The sequence below is a fragment of the Hippopotamus amphibius genome, chromosome 10 (genome assembly GCF_030028045.1).
Source record: "Hippopotamus amphibius kiboko isolate mHipAmp2 chromosome 10, mHipAmp2.hap2, whole genome shotgun sequence".
NCBI lineage: Eukaryota > Metazoa > Chordata > Mammalia > Artiodactyla > Hippopotamidae > Hippopotamus > Hippopotamus amphibius.
In genome coordinates this window covers 2,107,232-2,127,205 of record NC_080195.1, presented here as the reverse complement: position 1 = coordinate 2,127,205, position 19,974 = coordinate 2,107,232, and the positions used below count along the sequence as shown (strand labels likewise).

General features: G+C 44.0%; 1 protein-coding gene across 1 annotated transcript in view; it reads left to right on the top strand.

Annotated features, from left to right (window-relative positions):
• The window catches only part of CSMD1 (CUB and Sushi multiple domains 1), a 1,409,269-nt gene that overhangs the window by 1,274,711 nt on the left and 114,584 nt on the right, over window positions 1-19,974 (top strand). The window contains exons 42-46 of the mRNA XM_057697717.1: window positions 3,686-3,874; window positions 11,212-11,389; window positions 13,334-13,479; window positions 14,263-14,343; window positions 15,810-15,923. Of these exons, the coding sequence (XP_057553700.1) occupies window positions 3,686-3,874; window positions 11,212-11,389; window positions 13,334-13,479; window positions 14,263-14,343; window positions 15,810-15,923 (708 nt within the window). The remainder of the gene's footprint in view (window positions 1-3,685; window positions 3,875-11,211; window positions 11,390-13,333; window positions 13,480-14,262; window positions 14,344-15,809; window positions 15,924-19,974) is intronic.

Genomic DNA, 19,974 nt, shown 5'->3' with positions numbered 1-19,974 from the left:
AGATCCTGCTCAGTCATGACAGTTTTTAAAGGACAGAGGGCGGGGAGAGAATCTCAGTGAGTCACGGAGGGTGGGGTTGGGTTCTGCACGCTTCTCCTGGGCCTGCAGGTTTGCTAACTCTCTCTTCAGATGTTCTCTTGTCCTCCTGACCTGCCTGCAGGATTGCTGAGGGGGCTGTTGAGGGGTGGAGGGCGAGTCGTTCTTTGACTGCTGAATTCCTGCTTCGTACTTGTTTTCATCTAGGAGAAGAGGCGCCAGGTTAGGGAAGGGCTGCTGGGCCTTCAGGAGCGGAAGTCAGGACGTAGCTTAACTTGCCCGGTGCTGCTTTCCCTGTCGTCAGGCTCTGTCAGGGTTAGAGGGGGACAGACACGGGCAAGCGGGAAAGGGGCAAGAGAGCTGCTTCCAGTATCTGGAGACTACATCTAACTGTGGATGTGTTCACTCTCACTGATTGATGTGCACATGTTTAATGACACAGTCTGCAAACATTTATTCTCTATCGTCCTACCTAGAGTTTACCCTAGGGAACAAAGACTTAGTGATCAAGCACAACAAACAAGCACAATAAACTACGCATTCTAAAAAGATTGTCCTGGGCTTCCTAGGTGGCGCAGTGGTTAAGAATCCGCGTGCTAATGCAGAGGACATGGGTTCGATCGCCGATCCAGGAAGATCCCACATGTCACGGAGCAACGAAGCCCGTGTGCCAAAAAAAAAAAAAAAAAAAAAAAGATTGTCCTGGGACTTCCCCGGCGGTCCAGTGGTTAGGACTCTGTGCTTTCACTGCTGGGACCCGGGGGTTCAATCGCTGGGAGGGGAACTAAGACCCCACAAGCCACGCAGTGTGGCAACAACAACAACACATTAAAAAATGGAGTTTAAGAAAATAAAGAGATTGTACTGAAAGTGAGTCAGAAAGAGAAAAACAAATATCGTATATTGACACATATACAGACTATAGAAAAATGGTACAAATTAACCCGTTTGCAAGGCAGAAATAGAGACACAGATGTAGAGAACAAACATATGGACACCAAGTGGGGAAGGTGGGGAGGCTTGAGGGGGGAATGAATTGGGAGGTTGAGATACCAAATTGTACACTCTAAATACATGCAGTTTATTGTCTGTTAACTGTATCTCAATAAAAGTTCTTAAAAAAAAAGATTGTACTTATAGCCATGGCTAGTGTAATGATTATACACTTTTTTAAAGGAAAAAATTGAGAAAATGGAATTTATTTTATTTGCTCTGGATATTAATTGAACTAAACAAAACAACAACATGTCTCCTAGTTAGCCGCACTTAGGAGTGCTAGGATAATTTTCTTTTAATTAAAATTGTTAGGTTCGTGTTCACCTGACATTCTTTTTTTTTTTTAATTATATATAATTTTTTAAAGAACTTTTATTGAGATACAGTTAACAGACAATAAACAGCATATATTTAGAGTGTACAATCTGGTATCCCAATCTCCCAATTCATCCCACCCCCAACCCTCCCAGCTTTCCTCACTTGGTGTCCATGTGTTTGTTCTCTACACCTGTGTCTTTATTTCTGCCTTGCATTTCCTCTTTCACAGTCGTTAGCATTTGCCTTATGTATTGAGGTGCTCCTTTACTGGGTGCATATATATTTATAATTGTTATCTCCTCTTCCTGGATGGATCCCTTGATCTTTATGTAATGTCCCGTCTTGTCTCTTGTAACACTTTTTATTTTAAAGTCTATTTTATCTGATATGACTTTTGTTACTCCAGCTTTCTTTTGATTTCCATTTGCATGGAATATCTTTTTCCATCCCCTCACTTTCCGTCTGTATGTGTCCCAAGGTCTGAAGTGGGTCTCTTGTAGACAGCATATATATGGGTCTTGTTTTTCTATCTGTTCAGCCAGTCTGTGTCTTTTGGTTGGTGCATTTAGTCCATTTACATTCAAGGTAATTATTGATATGTATGTTCCTATGACCATTTTCTTAACTGTTTTGTTTTTGTTTTTGTAGGTCTTTTTCTTCTCTTATGTTTCCCGCTTAGAGAAGTTCCTTTAGCATTTGTTGTAGGGCTGGTTTGGTGGTGCTGAATTCTCTTAGCTGTTGCTTGTCTGTAAAGGTTTTGATTTCTCCCTCGGATCTGAATGAGATCCTTGCTGGGTAGAGTATTCTTGGTTGTAGGTTCTTCCCTTTCATCACTTGAAATATATCGTGCCACTCCCTTCTGGCTTGCAGAGTTTTTGCTGAGAAATCAGATGTTAACCTGATGGGAGTTCCCTTGTATGTTATTTGTTGTTTTTCCCTTGTTGCTTTTAATAACTTTGTCTTTAATTTTTTTTAATTAATTTATTATTTTGGGGGGGTACACCAAGTTCAATCATCTGTTTTTATACACATATCCCCGTATTCCCTCCCTCCCTCGACTCCCCCCCCCACCCTCCCTCGAGTCCCCCCCATCCTCCCCCTCCCAGTCCTCTAAGGCATCATCCATCCTCGAGTTGAACACCCTTTGTTATACAACAACTTCCCACTGGCTATCTATTTTACAGTTGGTAGTATATATATGTCTGTGCTACTCTCTTGCTTCGTCTCAGCTTCCCCTTCACCCCCCGCCCCCTCCCAAACCTCGAGTTCTCCAGTCTTTAATTTTTGTCAGTTTGACTACTATATGTCTTGGCGTGTTTCTCCTTGGATTTATCCTGCCTGGGACTCTCTGCACTTCCTGGACTTGGGTAGCTATTTCCTTTCCCATGTTAGGGAAGTTTTCAACTAGAATCTCTTCCAACATTTTCTCGGGTCCTTTCTCTCTCTCTTCTCCTTCTGGGACCCCTATAATGCGAATGTTGGTGTGTTTAACATTGTCCCAGAGGTCTCTTAGGCTGTCTTCAGTTCTTTTCATTCTTTTTTCCTTATTCTTTTCCGCATCAGTGATTTTCACCATTCTGTCTTCCAGGTCACTTATTCACCCTTCTGCCTCAGTTAATCTGCTATTGGTTTCTTCTAGTGTATTGTTCATTTCCGTTATTGTGTTGCATATCTCTGTTTGTTTGCTCTTTAATTCTCCTAGGTCTTTGGTAAACTTTTCGATCTTTGCATCCAGTCTTTTTTCAAAGTCCTGGATCATCTTCACCATCATTATTCTGAATTCTTTTCCTGGAAAGTTGCCTACCTCCTCTTCATTTAGTTGTTTTTCTGGGGTTTTATTCTGGCCCTTCATCTGGTACAAAATCCTCTGCTTTTTCATTTTCTCTATCTTTCTGTGGCTGTGGTTTTCAGTTCCACAGGATGAAATACTGCTGATACTGCTTGATACTGCTGTCTGCCCTCTTGTGGAGGAAGCTATCTCACCTGACATTCTTTATACGCACTTTTTATTATCATCTGTATTTCTTGTTTTTATTAAATTCACCTCACACATTTTCTTTCCAAGGTAAGCACTGTCCAATTTACTTTTGGTATATGCTATATAACTTCTAAAGCACACAGTAGGTCTTCATTAAATGCAAATTTTCATAATTCTGCTACTACTACGAATTATTGTTTCACTTACTTAGGATGGTAATGGCACCTTTGTAAGGACTTTTCCAAACCTGTATCTAAAAAGTGCATCGTGAGGCGCTGTGTGTCGTCGCCTTCCTCCTCCAGGTCCCAGCCTGGTGGAACATGTTACTTACGAGCTTGATTCTTGTGTCTGTTTCAGCCTATGAATTGCAGAACTGCCCAGACCCGCCTCCTTTTCAGAATGGGTACGTGATGAACTCGGACTACAGTGTGGGGCAGTCGATATCTTTCGCGTGTTATCCTGGGTACATTCTAGCCGGCCACCCCGTCCTCACCTGTCAGCACGGGACCAACAGAAACTGGAACTACCCTTTCCCGAGATGTGATGGTAGGTTAATCACGTTTCTTGGAAGCAGTTTAATTTTTCATGTGTATCATGGTGCATAAACTATGAAATGGCTGTATTCGAGAATTCATTCATTTGTTCAATACATTTTTGGGGGACTCTATTATGTTAAACTCATTCTGCTTAGTATTTCAGGAAGATATCATATGCCAGTAAGGTAAAAAAAAAAAAGACTAGATCTTGCCTTCAAGGAAACTATAAGGATCACAAAATAATAAACACAAATATTTATTATGCAAAATCAGGCACAGAGCGTTTTGATGAATTGCAGATACAAAAGATGGTGTTTGCTTGGAAAGTGATTGGGGAATCTACGGTTAGAGCAGTGTTAAGCTTTACAGTGGTGCATCAGATTGTGGGTTTAGAGGGGAGAAGAGTACTTACTAATTTTACCCTAGATATTTTTTGTTGTTTAACTTTTATAATAATCATATATTGATGTTGTATTTAGAAAACTGACTTCATGTTTGCCGTTGGCCTTGAAGGAGACGTGCTATTTGCTATTCAGAGACAGAGACAGCCCGCAGTAGAGCAGTGTGAACAGGAGTGGTCCTAGGGCAGGTGAAGTAGCGCCTGTGAATGGTGCCTGAGGACGGATCCGGGTGCAGAGAATATCCCTAGTCTGAGCAGAAATCACTTCTGTAGAGCTCTTGTTTGGCTGCCTAATTTTTATGATGACTTTGAAATTTTTACAATATTAACTGAAATAGATCAAGTACTTTGTGAAGAATGCCTATGAAAGAGAAAAGTTTCCATAAACCTAATATTCTCACATGATAAATACAGTACCCCTGAATGAAAAAATAACGAAATTACCAACTCTGTGGACTTTTGAAATGCTAAATACTTATATCCCAGGGGCAAAAGGGAAAGGCATCTGGCTGTGTTTGAATTTCTACTGAAGAAGTGAAAAGAAAAAAAAAAAAAATAAGCAAATCGGTAGCCTTTTTAAATCATTTTCACCTGTACTTTTCCATTCTTTATCATTATATAAACAACCATAAAAGAAAAAGTTCACTGTACTTTTTAAAAAAAAAGTTATTTTAGTCGACCACAAATTTAATAACATAAAATAGCATTTAAAAATTATTTTATAAAACTAAGAATAACAGTAGCATATCTGGTATTTTTCTATTAAAACACTTTAGAAACCCTTTCATGCTACTCACCATTTAAAAATTCATATGTTTATATGTATAAATTACTTTGAATTGTCAGGATTGAAACCCCATTTTACTTGTGATTTTTGCCTGAATCCTTTGAATTCATATGTAAATAGGAGACGCCTTGGCTTGATATAAAAAAATAGACTTACATATTTAATTAGATTTCATTGCTTTTTCAAGTCCAACTTTCCAACATGGAAATAACTGCTGGCTTAGAATTATTTTGTCAATGTGAAGATAACAAAACATATTCTTTTTGGATGATATATAATGTATTCTACTACCCAGAGTTGGCAAACCGTGCAGCTAAAGTCCCCCAGACACCCAAGACTGCCCGAGACTCCTGGTTCCACGGGAAAGTCCGAGGACTGCCCCCAAGCCAGCCTGAGGTTGGAGAATTCACCAGTAGGACTCACAGAACTCAGAGACCTGTTATACTCGCGAGTATGGTTTATCACAGGAAAAAGGCAGTAAAGTCATCCAAGGGAGCGCAGCGCAGGGTGGGGTGTAGGAGGTGCCTCTCAGAGGTGACCTGTGACAGCACGCACAGAGGACGTCCCACCAGGGAAGCTCAGCTGGGCCTTAGTGCCCCATTTTTATTGGGTCTCCTTCATGTAGGCATGACTGGTGAGTACTTGTCTAGTGGTTGATATCAGCCTCCAGACCAGGGAGTATCCTGCGACCCAGAGCCCCACCCTCAGTCACTGGGCCGGACTTTCTGGCAGGCCAGCCCATCCTAAGACTAAGGGGCGTGGCCAGGCCCCGTGAAATGAAGACCCACTGTCAGGTAGGGGAAAAACTGCCTCCCAGAATCCAGGGCAAATGCCAGACCCTTCCTTAGGCAGGGTCAAATATTTTGCTATGTAGATATTTTTACCATTATATCTGCTGCTTCATACCTATAATATCATAGAGTAAAAAATCAAAACACAAGATCCATGTAAAATTCTTATACCACAAAGCGATGTTCCACTACGTTTTTAGTGTCTTCCACGGTAGATTAAACTAAAAAAAAATAACCCGGGGGTAGTATTTTAAAAGTTATTTTATCTGGAAAAGGCTGCATTTCCAAAAAGATAAATGAGAAAGTGAACTGTTTCCTGAGGATGGTGGGCTGCTCAGAGGTCTATCGCTGTTGAAGTAAATTAGACTTGAGCCCTTCGCAGGACACCAGCAGACACTCTGACTGTGCAGTATCCCCACTTCAGCTGTATCCTGTTAGATGAGCTGATGTGCATGGCGAAAGAATTCACAGAAATAGTAACAAGGGAAGAAAAGAAAGTTTGTATTCACTTTCCAAGGGAGGAAGGGGGCCTGTTCCATTATAGGAATAAATGAATTAAATAAATAAAGAATATCTCTGAAAGTGACCTGAGATATTTAGGACATTGTTTTTACCATAACCTTAGAAGTCTCCGTTTTTAAAAAAGTGTTATAATTGTTAAAATGTGGTTAGGAAGGCTGTGACTTACTCATTTACTAAGTGTAATTTCATAATTAAATATGCGTCTACACTTAGAAATATAGTTCAAAACTTAAAGTATTTGGTTGACCTAATTCTTTCTTTATCACTGAAATATTTATACAGATATAATTTAAGGTCTTTTCAAAAAGTTTAAGCATTGTCGTAATACTCTGCACCGGGTGAGACGTCCAGGTGAGGCCTCACCTCCGTCGTATTCAGTGTATCTCAGCTGTCTAGAATTTGATGGAAATACACAGTTTACTCATTTGTACCTGCTTATCTTCCTCTGGAGAGATACATGCAGAAGCCACCTGAGAACTTTCCTTGGCTATGCTGTGCACAGCCATCCTTCCTCCCAAACTGAACTCTTCATTCTTAAGATAGATGCGTGTGAAGAGTTGCATGCAGTCCTCCCACGTCTGATACTTCGGGCCACCAGTGCATGGGCTCTTCCTACGCAAGCAATTCTGCAGCGCCAGCTGAGTGTCCTACACTGGAACTCGGTTCTGACGCTGTCTCCCTGGTTCAGGCTTCAGATCCCCAGGTTACAGGCTCAGTCCTGTTACCAAGCAGGGTTCCTGGCCTTCCCCAATCAATAGAAATTGATGAGAGGCCAGACAAGAAAGTCAGACAAGGCTTTATGGGGTCCCTGCTGCAGCAGGGCGGAGCGAGAAGAAGTAACAGGTTCCCTTGACCGCTCGCTCCCTGAGGGTGGGGTTGAGCTTGCTTCTGATGTGGGGTGAGGGTAGGGGCGTGTCCAGGGGTCCAGCTGCAGGGGTGGCTTAGGTGGCTGCCCACCCCTCAGGGGGTGGTATGTGCAGAATTTGTCCCAAGTGTACATGCATGCAATTATTCTTTTTTTTTTTTTTTCTTTTGGGAGATGGTGAGAGATTAAAAAGCAAAGTGTTGGTATGGAGAGAGGCTTGGGGGCTTGCCCTGGTCAGAAAGGGCTTGGAGGAGGGGGGATCTCAGGCTAGCCTTGCAGGGATTTAGGCTTTGAGTGGAACAGAAGGGCAAAGGTGTCCGAGAAAACTGGCAGAGCAAAGCCTTTGCTTCTTCTCAGACCAAATCGCTCCTGTTCATCCCTCCCCTCCCAGAACTGGCAAGATGTAGCACTCATCAAGACCTCTGTAAACCACAGCCACTTAACTTTTGCAAATACAGGCCTGAAACCCACAGACAGTGGCCCCCCGGGGAGATGGCTATTGTGGTCCCTGGACCCGTAGTGCCAGCAGCGGCTATGAGCTTGTTGGAAATTGCATGCAATCATTCTTAGTCCCATATGGTTTCTTTGTGTTTCGTTGCTCGCGGGGAGGTGTGTCCAGGTGCAAGCACTGCAGCACAGCGTCCCAGGTCCCAGGCCTGCCTCAGTCCCACAAGACTGCCTCCCCCACCCCCGCCCCACCTTCGGAAGCAAATCCAGGTTGTCACCTGCACCTCTGATAGACGGGAGATTCCCACCGCTCCCTCCTCCTGTTGGATTAATTGGCTGGAGCCTTGCATCTTACTTGCTAGGTTACTAATTACAAAGGATGTAGCCCAGGAACAGCCGGATGCAGAGATGCTCGGGGGCCAGGTGCGTGGGGAGGGGAGCAGAGCCCGCGCGCCCCAGGTGCTCCATCCCTCAGGACCTCAACCCTTTCCCCAACCTGGACCTTCCTCCCCTTTCTTTTTTCTATAGGAGGATTCACCCTGTAGGCACAATTGATTAAATCCTGGGCCCTTGGTTGGTGGTTAAGTGGACCTCTGTCCTTCTCCCCTTCCCGGAGGTGCGGGTTCTGAACCTCCAATCACAGGTTGGTTCCCCTGGCAACCAGCCCTAGGCTTCAGGGCTTTCCAGATCGCTGCATTAACATAAACTCTGCTGTGGTTGAAAGGGGCTTGTTATGAATAACAAAAGACAGTTTGAGGTTTTTTATCACTTTGGAAATTCTCAGCGTTTTAGGAGCTTGGTGCCAAGAAAGGGGAGGAAGATCAAAAGTGTATTGATTATAAATTGCACTAGCGCAGTGCGCATTCGTGAATACATAAACGGAGGCGCCTCTGTTGACTCTCTGGCCCCTGGGGTGGGGGAGCCTGGGGTCTGTACCTCGCTCAGCTGTGAAGCGCGGTGCCTGATACTCTGATGGTCTCTCTACTGGCCTCTGGCTGCCTGCCTCTCCTGCTGGGTCCAGGCTCCTGGCAGACAGGTGAGGAGCTGGGAGGTACCCGTGGTTGGCAGCAGTGGTGCAGGGCCCCCCCTCCTGTGGTGGGACACTCCCCCACTGGGCTTGTGACTGGTCTCCACTGGAGGGTCCTCTTTGAACGTCACCTTCAGGGAGAGGATGGGGATGGATGCATTTCAAGCCCAGCTAGATCACGGGTCCACCGTTGCCCCGGAGTTCACCTGAGATGCCGCTCAGACGTGGATCTCAGAATATACCTTTGATGCCACTAAGGTGAGGGGAACGCCTCTGGGAAGAGACACTGGACAGGCCAGGGAAAATGGAAATACAGCTTGGGCTCTGTTGCAGGGCCCTCCGTTTTTTCCCTAGACCACACAGCAGGATTTTGCCTTGAGAAAACGTTATGTGTGCCTTGAGAGTATTATTACACAAGTTGAATTCTATACTTATTTAGCTTTTAACATCTCTCTCCACCGCTACACAGTATACAGGGAGATCTGCCAGGGCAGGGATGGGTCGGTTCTCTGCTGTGTCCCCAGCTCCAGCCCCACTGCCTGGCACATAAAAGACTCTCAGTAAACACCCACTGACGATGTGAGTGGAAGGATGTGTTATTTGAATATCGTAGATAAATCATGGCAAATAGATTCAGTGACATAAAGAATATCAGAATGTATCTTATCAAGAAAATAACCATATCATTTATTTCGACCTTTAAGAGGCGGGCACCGTGCTTTTTGTTTGTTTGTTCCGTTTTGTTTCCTTCCCCCAGTGGGAAGGTACTACTCTATATAATGTGGTTATAGATGCAAATTAAAAAGTCAAAATGCTAAAGGGAAATCTTAGAGTTAGAAATCAATACCAAATGAATAGCCTCAAGTCACACATCAGGTATGTCAGCCCAATAGCGTCAACAGATTTATTTTTAAAGTGCCTCCTGTTCATTGTCTCACTCATTTTCAGTCCCTCAATTATTTTTTTGTCTATTGTCTGTTGAGAGCTGAGCCTGGCAATGGGATTAATGAAGGGAGGTTGAGTGGGGGTGGGGACACCGTCCCGACTTCTGGCTGCTGACACTATCTAATGGTGAAGAACAGCTGGCCGTGAACTGTAGCCCAGGGACAAGTGACCAGACCACGGCCACCTAGAGCTCAAGCCACCAGGAGAGACTTTCAGGAGGTGATGACAGTTAAGTTTTGAAGGGAGAGACTAGTTCACCTGACAGCAAAGTAGGAGGAAAACACGAGAACTTTTCATGCGGGTGGACAAGGGCATGCCATTTGCAGCTGAGAAGGAGTATGGCGTCCTCAGGGGACAGCCAGGTAGCTTGTGACTGCAATGTGGTTTCTGGCCCTATTTTATAGATTATAAGTATCTGTATATTTTGTTTTGCTAAGTTATAGGTCAAGGTCTGTCTGACTCCAAACCCCACTTATAATTATGCTATGAAACTTGTAAAATGTTCTCCACAGCCCCTTCTAATGAATTTACTCAAAACTTGGGCTGATTCAATCTACTTGACACTGGTACATGCTCTGCCTCCTTTGAAATCAGTGTGCATCTCTGTGTTAGTGTATCATATACTGCTGCATGGTTTTTCATCAGTCAACATTTTGAATTGCTTTTGAACTTCTTTAAAAAATGTATTTTGGCTTATTCACTCCACCTGTATTTTATGACTTTTGTGGCAAATATTTGAAAGCTTCACAAGATTCATATTAGTAACAGACACTCTTTACAGCATCGACTGGCTTTTAGTTTGATTAAGAAGTCTACTTGTCTATGACGTTGATGTATTATACCATGATCTGAATTAAAGAAAACATCTCATATTATCTGCTCATATATGGTCATTTCATTTTTCCATACAGTAAAACAAAATAATTTCCATGGCAACAGTGATGAGCACTTTATTAAATAAAATAAAAATGGACTCTGGGTGTCGTTGGGATTCTTCACATGGTTGATAGCTCGTGAGATGTGGGAGCGCGTCTGTGGAATACCACTTATGTAATTTTATCTCCTTTCTCCAGGTGCAGATCTGAGGAGAACTGATTGTCTTTGTATCAAGGCACATAGACTTAGATGCTTCTCTTTTAGATGGTTTAAATAGGCTTTAGAAATCTCACTTTAAACAAACAAAAACAATTGTTTTTCAGTTAAATATTTATGCATAATTTCAACCTAATGCCTTGCATGGGACAGCCGAACAGATTACCAGCTCGGTCCCGGGAGACAACTGACAATGTTTTTGGTTCTGTTTTCTTTAATTATGCAGAAATGACTTTACCGTGAGGGGATTTTGAATGTTTGGAGAATGTATTAAATGAAACTTAGATAACGTAGCTTAGAAGTACAATTCTTCCAAGGTTTTAAGACTTTAGGGGAATTATTTTGACAAAATAGTTACTGAAAGATATTTCACAATTATTTCTTTGAAGGCAAATTTTGGCTGAGGGACTGTAGAGACTGAGAAACGTGTCACTGTATCCTTTGTAAGTGGACTGTGTGGTTTCCTCTCAGCTCCCTGCGGGTATAACGTGACGGCTCAGAACGGCACCATCTACTCCCCCGGGTTTCCGGACGAGTACCCGATTCTGAAGGACTGCGTCTGGCTGATCACGGTGCCTCCCGGTCACGGCGTCTACATCAACTTCACCTTGCTGCAGACCGAAGCTGTCAACGACTACATCGCTGTCTGGTAGGAGACCCTCCCCGGAGAAACACCCATCTGTCCCTGTGAGAAACCATTGTAACCGCCTACACATCACTTACAGCTGTCTAGGAATGGAGCAGTTAGGTAGGAATCGGAAAGGAAATTACCAACTGGATCTAGAGATGCAGAGAATAGACCTTAGGCAGCATGTCTGAGTTTTGCTACGTGGTAGATATGTTCAGGATTACTCTAGGTCTGGGAGATGTTCCCAAGATTATTTTAGTTTTCACATGTGTTTTTTGTTTTAATTTTTATTTATTTTTTTGGCCACATCACACAGCTTGAGGGATCTTAGTTCCCCGACCAGGGATCGAAGCCGGGGCCCTTGGCAGTGAACGCACAGAGTCCTCACCACTGGACCACCAGGGAATTCCCAGTTTTATTTTTCGTCTTTAAGTGTGCTTTTTTTTTTTTCTTTCCTGAAAGAAAAGCTGGTGGGATTCTTTGCCAGTACGAGAGTTTGGTGCTTCTAGAAGAGAAGATTGCAGAAATGATCACACACAGCGTTCACCCTGTGCTGTATTAACCTAGCAGAGCTGCCCTGCCACGTGCCGTGCAGGGGAGGCTAAGTGGGGATGTAGCCCTGACTCCCTATCACATGGGCCACGAAAAGTGGCTTCAGCTCTCCTTGACTAAATATCCCCGTCTATGGGAATGACTATTCCTGCCTTTGCGGTTGGAGGTGAGAGTTTATGGGGGAAATAGGACTGGCAATTCCCCTGTCAAACTATGGCAGGAAACGTAGAGCATACCATTTGGGGCGTGACCCAGATTTGAAGAGCCAGGATGTGCTTTTGGAAGAAACTGCCCTGGAAACTCAAGGACTGATCACAGTTAACAAGGCTGTGTGTGTGTGTGTTGGCGAGGTTGCTGTGAAGGTAGGGGTTGTTCACGTACCGGAACACCTGTAAGGCGAGAGAACGGGGTGAGCAGTGAGCATGAGGGGACACCAGCTGTGCTGCGGTTGAAGTCTCGTGAGAGCCCGGGAGAGAGAGGAGAGGTGACCTGGCCGGGTAAGCAGGGCAGACCGCACAGGACCTCATGAATCATGGTGAGGGTTTGGGGCTTCATCCTAGAGCAGTGAGGACTCACCTCAGGGTCGTGAGAAGGAGACCTGCAAGACCAGATCTTGGTTTGCAGAACACGCAGTCTCATTGTGCGGGAGGCACGTCACCTGGCTAAGGAGGGAGGCTGGCCTCCGAGGCTGCAGGAGGAACTCCGGGGGCGGGGGGGGCGGGGGGGGGCCGGGAGGGACACCCCTGCTGTGGGAATGAGCAGAAACGGAGAGCCTGAAATGTGACGGTGGCCGCATGAAGCTGCCGTTTCAGAAACAAAGCACAACAGACAGACAACAGCAAAAGGAAAAGCCACACGGTAATATCAGCAGGTTTCTGTGGGTTCACTGATAGACTTAAGAGGTAGGAGCAAAATCTCCATCAGGTATGAAGAGTGGAGCAAGTGAGTCCCTGTTCTCAGCACACTCGTGAGACAGAGAGACTGGAGTCCAGGCACCTTTGACTATTAAACACCTTGCTATTTCTAAACACAGTATCTAGAAGGCAGTAATATTTTATTCAGATTTTAAAAATATTTCAATTCAGTAGCAAGAGCTCCATGAATCTTACGTGTAATTAAAGAGACACCCTGAATTTAGACTTTAAAATGTGGACATTTGAAGGAGGCTGATAAATGGTATTGCCGTCACTAGAAGAAATGTGACCTTGTCTCGAAAATACCTCAGGAAAGGTCAGCTGTGGGAGGAACAGGTGAGCCCTGAGCTTCTGGTTTTCAGACCAGCCCTTTCAGAAGGAGCCTGGGGTCAGAGCATGGCCTTTCACCGAGAAGGAGACCAACTGTCGGAAGAAAACGGTTGTTAATTTAGGCTGTGACTAGGAGCTTTCTGTTCAGATGACTCCTCCTCTTTCCTAGGGATGGTCCAGATCAGAATTCACCTCAGCTGGGAGTTTTCAGCGGAAACACAGCCCTGGAAACAGCGTACAGTTCCACCAATCAAGTCCTGCTGAAGTTTCACAGCGACTTTTCAAATGGAGGTTTCTTTGTCCTCAATTTTCACGGTCAGTGTATTTTCACTCTGTTGATGAAGGTGAAGAATTCCGGTTGATTTTTCTCATAAACCTTGTTTCCAGCTAAAGTTCTTTGATTCTGCCAGCTGAGACCGTTTAGGATTTTCTCACATTTCATGCCAGAGGTTCCCGTGACCCTTTTTTCTTACTGATGTATTTATCATTTCACATCTCTTTTGTGGCAAGCTTGGATTTACCCCAAGATAAGTGTATTGTCTGTGAAACTCTGGTGTGGAGGCCACTGAAGTACATTCACTACCTCTCAGGGGTCTCTGCCTCTCTGTCCCCCGATGAGCCTCTGTAGCAAGTGTCACGTGGTCCTAGATGGGCGGAGCAAAGCCTCACTGATGTGGAGAATGACCGCTGAATGATCTGGGGAAAAAGCTGTCGCTCCCTATCTCTCATGAGGACTACCACCTGGGCGTCCTCGAGACGAGAGACCGAGGGAGACCACGTCAGAACCAGATGTGGACGTGGAGCCAGGCCGTGGGTGGCCATTGCTCTGGCAGAGTTCCAAATATATGTAAAGTGTTTTCATTTAAACATTACAGTTTTTTGAATTGTATACTTTTCCCTTTCAGTTTTAGATATTCCTTGGCATTAAGTAATTCTGTAAGCATTTGAATCTTGAAACTTTTGTAAACTGTAATTTACAAATACAGACATGTTTCTGTATCTAAGCGTTGTAACACCACCAGAGGAATGCTTTTTGTAATATTTTTGTTTATTCAGCACATGGATTGCACTTACTATTTTGTTTTATAAACCATGTAGCATTCCAGCTCAAGAAATGCCAGCCTCCCCCAGCAGTTCCTCAGGCGGAAATGCTTACCGAGGATGAGGACTTTGAAATAGGTAATGTTTGCTTCATGACGACACCATGAACTCAGCTCAGCTTTTCTATACCCACCCAGCCACCCTAGGTAGTCCAATAAGTGAGCATCTGTCAGAAATAGTCCTGAAGCCTCGCTAGAGAGCTGTCCGCAGGGGTCATGCATCGGATAAATGTTTTTCTTTCTTCATCTCCATGATTTTTGTTTTTTTGGTTTTTTCCATTTGAATTTTGCTTTTGTCATTTTGAGCACGTTTGCCCCCTACATCATTCACTGGTTTGTATTTTTCTCCTGAAAAGTAGTTTTGAGAGACAGACGAAACAGATATTTGTGTTTCGTTAGGGAACCGTGTTCATGTACTGGAAGAAGAAAACACTTGTGGCTAAAATAATGATTACGGAAACATTGACCACTAACTGGAGTACAGTTAGTGAATATATTTAATGATAATATTTAGAAATGCTGTTTTTTCATTTTACATTACTGGTCTATTTCATTAGATAATCATCAGGTCACATCAGGAAAGCAGCCGTGGCATGTCTTTGCCGTGTAGTTACTGTGACGCAGGATTTCTCTCTCAGTTACAAACACCCCTCCCGTCGTCACGCCCTATTTCAGACCAGTGGTCAAACCATGTGACCCAGTTTCTGCTCTACTAGTAATGGCTTCATTAATGAGGACAGTGTGCTAATTAGGCCAAGGTCATCGTGTAGCCCTCTCTCATTAAAGCCATTGGGTTGTACAGCCTTAAATCCCAAGCATCTATTTTCCTTTGCTTTCTTCCTTTCTTTCTTTTCTTCCTTCCCTTCTTTCTCTCTTTCTTTCTCCTTTCTTTCTCTTTTTGTTTCTTTCTTTTTCTTTCTTCCTTTCTTTCTTTCTTTCTTTCTTTCTTTCTCTTTCTTTCTTTCTTTCTTCTTCCTTCCTTCCTCTTTCTTTTTCTTTCTTTCTTTCTTTCTTTCTTTCTTTCTTTCTTTCTTCCTTCCTTCCTTCCTTTTTCTTTCTTTTTCTTTCTTTCTTTCTTTCTTTCTTTCTTTCTTTCTTTCTTTCTTTCTTTCTTTCTTCCTTCCTTCCTTCCTTCCTTCCTTCCTTCCTTCCTTTCTTCCTTTCTTTCTTTCTTTCTTTCTTTCTTTCTTTCTCTCCTTTTCTTTCTCTCTTTCTCTCCACCTCCCTCCCTTCCTCCTTTCCTTTTCTCTCTCTTTTTTTTTTTAGCAGTCATGGGTGAAGGGGAATGAACATAGACACATCAGTCAAAGAAGAAAAATCTGCTACATAATTTCTGTAGAAGTATTGGTTACACTTCAGATAGCATTTTTATAAATTAAGAACTGAAAATGGCACTCTTGCATTAAACAGACTACACATGAATACCAATCTTGGTTCAGAAATGGTTTGCACATTAACTTAAGCCGTCCTACGTGTTTAATACAGTCACACACTGCGTGTGTCCTGGGGACAGAATTTCCAAGTACTCTGTGTGGACTCTTGCAGGAGACTTCGTGAAGTACCAGTGCCACCCTGGGTACACGCTGTCCGGGACGGACACGCTGACCTGTAAGCTCAGCTCCCAGCTGCAGTTTGAAGGTTCCCCCCCGACGTGCGAAGGTAGGAGGTTTATACTACATGCTCTTGCCCCGCCAGAACACTGTTGACTTGACTTGGTCTGAACTTCCTTCTGTGTGTCTGAGTTTCTTTGTCTGCATCTGAATTTGTCTCTGTGCAGTGATTCCTTTGCAATTAAAATACCCACTAACAGCAATATCTAATTACTCTTCTCTTTTAGCTAGCTCTACAAAATGAATCAGAGCTACATCAAACAAGAAGTCTTGCTGTTTCCCAACAGTTGGTCAGGAAGCTTTTCATACGTGTGGCAAAGCTGAAATAATTTAAAAAGAGTACCCACTGCCTAGGCTCCACCGTTAACGTTCCCTGCACATCCCTGTCGCCTGTCTCATCTCTCTCTCCACTGGTCGAGCTGATAGTTGTGATACATTCAAGGCAGCTTGTAGGCATCCCTACCCTTCCCTCTGGATTCTTTAGCATGCATAGCATTATCCAGTGTGTACTGCTTTTTTCTGTAAAAGGTACAGAATTTGAAATGCACATATGGTGCATACAAGTACACACGTTTCATAATTTTATGTCCTTAAAATACACAGACCCACATGCAATAGCATAGATAATACACAACAGGAGAACAAACTATGAGGTTGACTCTATGGATTCAATTGATTTGAATATAATTAGGTCATTTAAAATACATTATTTAAAGGCACCACTTTTAAGGTGCCTTTAAGGTACTATTGGAAGAAAAAAGATTTGGAAAAGATGTAAATAAGCTAAAATGTCTCAATGTAAGTCAGAAGTATGACCAGTTGCCTATCAAAGAGCTTTCCAAATTGATAGATTTTATTTTGTAACTTCAAAATCACAGTCACATTTATTTCCTTTAAAGAATGGAACTCTCCCCTTTCAGGGAATTTGAATGTTATCATTTATTACGGATAGTGAAGCATTTGAAAGGGCCAACGTTTAGGAAGAGGTGACCCGGAGTCTAGATTTGATTATCAAGTGACCTTGGTTATAATCGTCTGGGCATCGTGTGTAATGAGGATCCTTTATCTGCCTTGCTTATGGGATTGGTGTAAAGATGAAGTGAATATTAATTAATTCTAAGCCTTTTATAACGTTAATTATCTACCCTATAAAAGGCAATTTTCTTTGCATTGCAATAGTACTGATTTTGCAAGTGCTCATGAATTGATTCTTCCAGAGTGTCTGGTAACCTTGTGCATTTTCATTACTAATAAGGCAGAATTTCAGTCACCCTTATAGAGGGGAATGATTTTCAACATCTGAAGAAAATCTGGAATGAATTATTATTAAATGACCAAAGTCACTGAGATGATTTCCGATAAGAGTGGACCCTGGAGTTGCACCCACGCGAGAGCTGACGGGCGTGGAAGACTCCGCGGGAGGGGCGCCCTGCGCTCCGTGTGCCTCCCGCTTCAGACACTAGGGGCCCTCGAGGCGGTGGTGTCGCCTCCCGCTGCCGCCCTCAGGAGCTGGGGGTCGCGTGGGGCGCTGAGCCAGGACACTGAAGTCACTCCTTTCCTGGGAAACGCAGGGTGTCAGGGCCACCTTACCTCAGCAACCGCGGTCTCCAGAGGAGCTTTTTCTTAAGGTGGGGAGGGGGTGGGTATAAGAAGCTCATCTTTTGCCACTTTATTTAGAAAGTAGCTAAGGTAAATCTTCACATGTTTAAGGCGCATTTTAATCCCCCCAAACACAGCCTTACATTTCTCAGAATAGGTGACTTTCAGCAAAGGTGGTCTTTGCTGATTGATGAAGAGAGGCATAGTGCTTATTTCACATGCTGCTTTAAAAACAGGGAAATGGCCTCCATTCTGTTGTCTCCCCCACGATTAACCTGGTTTTCGCTCATGTGCAAGTGACTCACGGCAGTCCAGGCACAGAGTACGTCATCACAAGGGGGCCTCCCCCCGTGCCTTTCTTGTGCTCTCACATGTTTGCAGGGAGTGTCCGGCCAGCAAGACAGGCGCTCTGTGTGCAGCCGGCATCCCCAGGCCCTGCTGCCCTCGTAGCAGGTGCTACGCAGGGTGACCTGGTTCTCTTCTCTTTCAGTTCAGGAGTCAATTTGTTTAAAAGGAACTGAGTTATCTTAGCTGTCATTCCCTAAATGCCTCATTATTTAAAAAAGGAAAAGGGACTCAGATGTCTTCTATTAAATACTTAATCACTTCAGCACTTAATTATCATTTTTCTGCCAGTATGTTTGTATGATTTGATTGGGCTCCAGCGAGGGCCCATCCTCCAATACATTCTTGATGAAAAATCGTACTGGTTATGAGTCCTACGTCTTCAAATGTCATACCCACATGTCTAGAAGTGCTGCTTTGAAAACGATCACCACTTTAGGGTTGTTGATTGCTCCTTGGGAGCAATGGGAGTAAGTTATTTCTTGGAAGTTCACACTTTATACAGATAAATATGACCTTGTTGGATACTTTAATTTAGGGGAAAAAATAACTGAGGGTCTGGGATGTTTTTCAACACCACCGACCAATTCTCGCGTTTTCGTTGGACACCAGCTGAGTGTCCTACCGTTTAACTCAATTCAGAGACACTCCCATCCCTCAGGAAATTCCAAGGGTTCCGTGCCAGGAACGCAGGACAGAGGCCAAGTACATTTTCGCACAGAGGGGGTATCACAGAAGTGCCTCTTCTCAAGTTAAAGACAGAAGCATTTCAGAAAGTGAAGAGAAGCAGTAACAAAGGTTGGGAAACGTGAAAGGACACGGGCACCAGGGAAAGGGGGTGACTCCCAGCAGCTCGCGCTTAGCGTGTGTTTGAGGACGTGGCTTTAAGTGGCTGGAAACCTAAAGGAGGCCAGGTTTTAAAAGGTCTTCACTGTCGGGTGGCTTCACCCCATAAACAATGGGGAAACCATCACTGTTTTTGCAATATTATTATTATTTTTTAATTGGAAACATGCATTATCAACGAGCACTAAAGACCATCCGTGACCTGTAGAGAATGGCCCTTCCTGGGGAAGCATACGTGTGACAACAAGGCCTCTCCAGGCCTCCAGGTGACAGCGTTCCCCGTATCATGAGGCTTTCATACCTAGATGCACCTTTCAGAAGTGATCTTTTGTATCACTATAAATCCTGATGCTCGAGTCCATTATGTTTGCTGAAGCCCTGCAAGATGCATTGGGTTTTAAGCCTCACACTGGATTTTTCTCCAAAACTAAGATAAAGGAGTAACTCTGTGCAGAGGGAGGGGACCCAGAGCTCAAGCCAGCGTCTCAGCAGCAAGTTCCTTCAGAGGCTTCTTTGCAGTAACCTGACACAGATGCTTCCCGAGGGGGAGGTCTCTGGTAGCCTCCGTGGGAAGCAGGGTGTTTTTAGCACGAAGGGTGCAGCTTAGGGGAGCCTCAGGTCTCTGAAACCTTCCCGCCGTTGGTGGGGGGACAACAGTTTCCAGAGGAAGGGCAGGGAGGAGCAGGCGGGAGGGAGCAGGAGAAACACAGGAGTGGAGACACTTCCGCTCACCTGGAGACAGACTCATTGCATCTGCAAAACAACATGTGTGTCTGCAAGAGACTGTGAAGGGTCGTAAAAAGAAATGAAGCAAATCACGTCACTGACGTTTTCATTTTATCTTCTCTAAGAAACAGAGACAAAGGGAATCACAATAGCTGCGCTTAAGACTCTGCGTCTGATTTCTAATCACACCCTGGACTGTGCTTTCAGCTCTCCAGGTGCATTTCAGCAGGTGGACGGTTTCCTGTTTCCAGATGGTCTACCGTGCCAGTGTTGTCTAATAGCTATAGCTGTGGTGATGAAATCGCAGGACAGAGGTGCAGGCTGTCTGTTCCGTGTATTGACACAGAATGACAGGTGCTCTGTAGCATCTTCATGTCAGGAAAATGCAGGCATGTGGTCAGACCTTGCAACACCGTCTGCCCACATATGCTTTGGATTTAAGAAAAACATTTGCATGTTTTTGATCTGATTATAACCCTGAGGAGGAGCTTTATTGCTGTCTAGTTACAGCCAACCTCTGGCTCTTATTGTAAATTCAAAACAGGTCCCAGGAGACCCTAAAACCCCAGGCCCTGCACACATGC